The 6,688-nt window shown below is 37.6% G+C and overlaps 1 protein-coding gene across 1 annotated transcript; it reads right to left on the minus strand.

The window, feature by feature from the left end:
• Nucleotides 1-1,067: 1,067 nt before the first annotated feature.
• LOC125050518 (zinc finger protein basonuclin-2-like) lies at nucleotides 1,068-3,596 on the minus strand. The gene has a single exon (XM_047650418.1). It carries the CDS (start codon nucleotides 3,487-3,489, stop codon nucleotides 1,393-1,395), a length of 2,097 nt encoding a protein of 698 aa, XP_047506374.1. The 5' UTR covers nucleotides 3,490-3,596; the 3' UTR covers nucleotides 1,068-1,392.
• Between the last annotated feature and the right edge of the window lie 3,092 nt (nucleotides 3,597-6,688).

Genomic DNA, 6,688 nt, shown 5'->3' on the forward strand with positions numbered 1-6,688 from the left:
AATGTCTTTATTATATTAACCTATATGATTAACCTAATCTATGTGAAGAGACGGCTAGGCTTAGTAGAGACAAACAAATTATTCCAAATTAATCCAGCTTTATAAAAGTGGAATAAACATCAAATATTTCTTAACATAATCTACAGAAGCTTTCTTAAGATTTTTCAAGCAACCCGTGCTAAGCGCTTTTTCCAGGCATACGTACTATAAATAATAGGCTAAAATTTGATATACTCGTTCAATCTATGATCCACATATTATAGAGGCATACTGACCACGAAATATAAGGTTGAAACAGTCATGTAATTCAATTCAGTGTTGCCGTTTTGACTCCCACTCATTTTACATATACTTAAAATATAGTATGGTAGTTTAATTACAAGGTGTGAGACGAACTCGCATATATTGCTTTTCTATCTTATCTATGCCTAATACTTACCAAGTCTGCATGTAGATGTACTGTGACCGACCGGAATATTATATGTTATATGAATAATTGTAAATAAGATTTAACCATGGTAAAACATTATTGTTTATCTTTCTTATCCTTGGGTAATAAATATTTAATATTCTGAATTTTGTTAAAATTTCTAATTAGATTACAAAACCTCTGATTAATCTTCATAAATAATTGATATAAAATGTTAGTAATTTGTTATTCATAATTATTTTAAGTATTAAATGTGACAGGTACATGTTCATTTGAATACGGAAGTTGTACAGTAGTAAATCAAGCTTTTAAAATGCATAGAACCTACTCATAACTATAAAATATTAATTATTGCTTTACTAATTTATTATTGATTTGATTGCATGTTTTTGTGACCCACTTAACATATTTGTCATTTGATAGTTGTAACTTGTATGAATATTTATAGTATAATTTAATCTCGTATAAGGGCAAAATAGTCGTGGGCATAAGCGTGATGACAAAGAATGAACCTAAGGCAGATGTTACACTCGAGCGACCCCACAAAGTACACTTGTAAACAGTGTTATTAATAAGGCGTTACATGATTACCTCTTCGATCCGCATGCTCGCACTATCGGAAATAAAAACAATTAACTTTTCCTCAATGAGTTTATTGCGCCAGAACAATAAATGAAGCTGATCATATAACGTTTACTTTCAACATCAATTACGAATATTCTACACGAAATACTGTCCACAAAGACATTATTGCACACCGCTTCAACAGAAATAAGCGGCAATATCCCTAACTTACAGTTCTTGGGATTACGATATATTTGTCTAAATATCACAAGAAAAATACAAAACGAATTATGATAGAATTAACACAATTAATATTATTAACAATTAGATATATTTACATAGTCTTTCACGCGTTAAGGAGTGTATCACCAAGATGCGCGAGAGTTGTAAGGGTAGCGTCATGACACGGGAACATGGTGTTGGTACAATTGCTCCTGTCGCTCGCATAGGGAGGTCATTTTCTTAAATGATTCAGAAGTCTCTCGAAAAAGCAGCTTAGCATCGTCACGCGGGCGCGCGTGCGCTGCGTCTAGCCTCCCGGGCGATATAACTGGAGGTGACGAGGCGGATAATGGGGATAATGACTCCCTAACTGATTGAGCTCCTGCCGGGGCCCCGTATAGCCCTCCTGGTTGTGAAGCTCCATTGTTCATCAGAAACGGAGCTGGAAGAAACCGCTCTCCCAGTTGAGGAAACAGACCAGCTTGTAGAGCACTTAGATTTCGACTGTAGAACTTCATTGTTTCAGATACATAATTAGGCAACTGAGAAGCTTCGTCGCCGTTATATCGAAGGCATTCAAGTGTCGAGGCGAGCCCTTTGATGTCTGAATATAACTTATTTAACAATTCCGCGTTTACTTCAAATGGGGGACGCTCGCGATTGTCTGGTGATGAGGTACATAGTAATCTTCTATGCAAGTCTATGTTTGAGCTGTGTCTGTCTCGACTGCGTCGTGAAGGAAATGCAGCATCACAGCCGCTCACATCGCAAGGGTGATGAAGTTTCAGGTGATCGTTTCTGTAGTGCATACGGAGGGTAAAATGGTTTTGAAATATTTTTCCACACGCAGTACATCGATCGGGATTTTCTTCGTCTATCGGGATTTCGATGTCATTTATGTCAGCTCTGTCGTCAGTCCTGTCACTACTTCCTGAAGGAGATCGCACTCGCGCAAGCCTCTCTTCTAATGCATGTAAGTCACTGCCACTGTCACTAGGCGTGTAAAGATCTGAACGTAATCTTAAACCTTCTCTTACTACACTCGGAGCACTTGATTCATCATCAGATTCACTTTCCGCTTTTACACGGCTCATTTGTTCCGCTTCCACATTTGTTTCGTCACCATTCTGAAATGGCTCCCATTTTTCAGGCTTTTGCTTTTTTAGAGATAAGGGTTCTTCTGTTTGTTGACTTGTACCAGCGACTGATAAATTTTTAAATAAATCGCTATTATATTCTTCATCCGATACACTATATTCATTATTTTGAGAACACCTTGTTGGGTTTCCACTTTTTCTCTTTCGTTTGTTTGGAATTAATGATGATTTATCTTCAGCGGTGGTGTCGGTTTTATTACTGCTACTTATTTCAGTATGCTTACCATCTGCTGGCTTCATATCATCCTTCTTTTTATTCACAGTCAAATCTTCCGGCTCGTCATCGTAGCCCTGTCTTTCTGTCCCAGGTGATGATTGATAATCAATATGCTCTTGTTTTTCAACGTCCAAAACTTCAGAACTACTATCATTGCAACTAAAAGATTCACAGTCTGAGCTCACTTGAGGCTTAACGAGGTCCAAAGCATGACGTGAAGAGTCTTCAGGGGTGGGAATCTTCCTGTACATTTTTTCAATTTCACTGAAGTTGCGCAGGTCTTCAAGGGGCACGCGAGGAGGCAGTGGTGTAGGTCCGTGTGGACCTGCCAGTTGTGGAGGCAGCCTTGCTGCTAATTCAGGCGGCAGCAGTGCTGGTGACGGAAGTGGTAATCGCCCCAATGCCGGTAACAAGGGGAATGGTTGAGCTGATCGGCCATCGTGCGCTGATATCTTGCGTCTTACGTGCGGTGAATGTAGCTTCGGGTTGGGATTAGCACTATGTCTATTACGCGAACGCCGCGAACTAAACATCATAGTACAACCCTCGACCGTACACTTATGCATTTCCCGTAGATGCACAGCCGAAAAATGAATTTTTAACGCGCCTTTATCGCAAAAAGTCTTTAAACAAACATTGCACTGCACTCGTTTCTTCCCCGTGGCCGGGTTGACGAACTGAACACCAAGACCGAGCGGCCAGGGTGCAGGCGCATCTCTTCGCTCCGACGGATAATCCGGGGTGCGTCTTTCGTCAAATTTTTCTTCATCACGGCCGCTGAAGCTCGCTCCGAGTTTTCTAAAGTCGAATTGCGGTGTTGGTTGAGCGACTCGAGGCATCATAAAGTAGTCCAATCCAGCCGGCAAGCCGGGAACGGCACCGAACTCTTTGCCGTCCATCACGTCACTGTCATAATAGTATAGCGCGCAGTAAGCGGGTGTCGCGCGTGGCGGCCGCTTAGCGACTGAGGACGTGCGACACAGGTGACCGCGCGGGCGGGCGGCAGCGCGACAAAGGCCGGGAGGTGAGTGCAGGAGTGAGAGGGTGTCGCGAGGGGCGGGGGGGACGGAGGTCGGGCGGCGGTTGGGAGGAGCGAGTGCTGGGCGGAGCGGATCGATGCGCAGTGGGGACAAGCGACACTGCTCTCGGCCACTGTAAACACGAGAGAACTAAAGCATCCTATGTCGTTCGTTACGTAACACATACCACATACCTGCGACGGCGTACCGTACACTCTACGCTCTATAGTCTATTTCTCTTTCAAATTGCGTTCATAATTGGAATCCCGACGTTTCATAAGCTGCTTGAAACTTACCCATTTGAAAACCGAACGTGAATGATATATTATTAAGTCCGAGCGTTGAATATTATTACGCTATCATGCATTTGATTCGATGTATCGATAATTTGTTTCAACGTAATTCATTTATATAAATAAAGTTTAGGAATTATGTTCATAAATATGTAAGTAACACTAAGTATAATCACAAAACACATCAACTTGTTTTTTCGGCAAATATTATATTTTTTTCTACATTTATTTATTAATTTCATTTCCTTCTATCGATAGATAAAATCATTACAACATACCTAGTTAAAAACATTCAGTCACCTTATTATGGTGAAGGATAGGAACTACTTCAATTCTCATTAATATTTCTAAAATCTTTTCAAAACATCAAATAAAAAATCTAACAAAGTACGTGTACAAAAATATAAATTAGACAATCGAAACACGATTTCATATGAATAATTATAATTGTAATTATACCGTGCTCACGAACCACCGGATAATAATCATCTGTAAAATCATGAATTTTAATAGACGTGTACGATCTTGACATAGATTATAAAGCTACGTATGTTTCTTTTATTATGACCGAATAATACTAAATTTGAATTTTAAAAATGGAATAAACAATTCCATATTCAAAAAAATTGTCATAGTAACATAAATGGCGCTCTTTTATTATTTGGCGGGAGTAGGTAATTTTCATACATTACCTATGTTAAAGATTGTTAAGATATCTTTAAACAATTATAACTAAGTAATTAATTTTATCATAGAGAAATGGGTACGTACGACCTTGGAAAACAAGTCGTACCAATTTTCATTCTAATTTCATTTAATAGCTATCAACGGACAACGTTTTCCTGTTTGTAAACTCGTAAAAATAAATTACTTAGGTTAGTTATAGTTCTGGTATATTTTAATATAGTTAAAAACGCATAAATACTATTAAAAATATTTTCATTGCACAGTTTTTTTTTAGTTATAATAGGTTTTTGATATAAAGTAACTATCATGTTATGCCCATTAGTAGCTAGTTATTAAAGCGGTTGTATTAAAATATATAAAACAAACAACACGAAAACATTTCATTGTTACGAATAGGCGATTTAAAGATACCGGACGTGATATGAAACGGCTAGCGCCATCTCTGTTGCAACGTAGTTACTAACATGCGACTGCGAAAGTGGTATTTTAGTGACTAAACTAATTATATTTCAAAAGATATTTTAGGATAACTTTATATTCAGCCAATAGGTTTTTGCCACGTTATTTAAACTAGTTTCTATGTTAAAAAGCTGTGATTAAATTACGTGTTGGTTTTTAAATTTTGCATACATTTCATGTGTGCTTTACTCATTTTAGAATCAGTTTTGATTTTTATTTGCATTTCTTAACAATGGATTTCTCATTCTGTGATGCAATAACACGTGCATAAGAGATATATTTGTGAGAGAAATGGCATGTTTTTGAGATCTTTAAGGCACATAAGCCTGATCACCTACTAGATATAGTAATCAGACGCAAACACAGACGGAGTTTATAAAGTCCCGTAACAGGTAACATAGACATTTCGTTAATTTTTTTTGGAGCTGTTCAGTCTTTTGTGCCTGACGTGTCGTCGTGCCTGAATCGTGATCTACGATAACTCTTTTTTTTATGTAATAGGAGGCAAACGGGCAGGAGGCTCACCTGATGTTAAGTGATACCGCCGCCCATGGACACTCACAATGCCAGAAGGCTCGCAAGTGCGTTGCCGGCCTTTCAAGAATTGGTACAACTCATAACATGAACCGTGCGAGCAAATGTAAAATGCACGAAAAGAAAACCCAATTATTGCACAAGGATTTGTACGTACGTACCACACGTTTGAGAGGAAACCTACTACTGCTCTGAGATTTACTGTCGAGACTTAGCTTATAATAATTTTGATATATATTTGACTTACGGAAGTCAAACTTAGCCCTCGGATATAGATGCTGCGGTAGGACGGGACGCTCTTTAAGTAGCAAGGTTACCTGGTGTGCATAGAGTCCAACATGGATGCGTATTAGTAGATGCGGGAAATACGTAAATACCGTTCTCTCCAGCAAATAATCTCCACTTAGTTAACAGGGGTCAATAACTTATGGTGTTTTTATAGACAACATATTGAAGCGTTATTTCTTTGTAATAGCTTAAGGTTTTAGTAGAAAACCACAACATTTGGGCGTTTAGGAGAATTGTTTAATTTTAATGTGTTTTCCTTGGTCTCCCGTTTAAAGTGAATGTAATTTAAATGAGAACACTCAAATAGCTTTACTATGTCGTAAATCTAACAATGAATTTGGCTTATATTAATTAAAAATTGTATATAAAAGATGTGGGGGCACCAATCTCTGAGGTTATTCGTTCTAACCCCGACGAAAATGTGACACAAACCAACTTGCAAAAAGACATGAAGAATGACGACACACAAATATGCTATTATTAAAAAATAAAATAATTTAATAACAATTAATATCAAAAGATATGATATTCTTGGATATAAAATTCCAGACAATTTGTTCTTCCAACACCTATAACATATTCAAGACAACTTAAATAAGAATATGAATAAAATATACATAAATATAGCCTAAACACTCGCCGATAGAGTAATTTTTATTTTTAAAAACAAAATCAATTTAAAAAATTGTTTGGCAACCACTAAAAAAAGTGAGCAAACCATGAAATAGTATTTATTAGGAAATGAAATAATACGTTTCGCGCGCTTTACAATATTTTTTTTTAAAAAGGAGCGCGTGGATATTTTTTTACTAGCCAGT

The sequence above is a fragment of the Pieris napi genome, chromosome 6 (assembly GCF_905475465.1).
Source record: "Pieris napi chromosome 6, ilPieNapi1.2, whole genome shotgun sequence".
Classification (NCBI taxonomy): Eukaryota; Metazoa; Arthropoda; class Insecta; order Lepidoptera; family Pieridae; genus Pieris; species Pieris napi.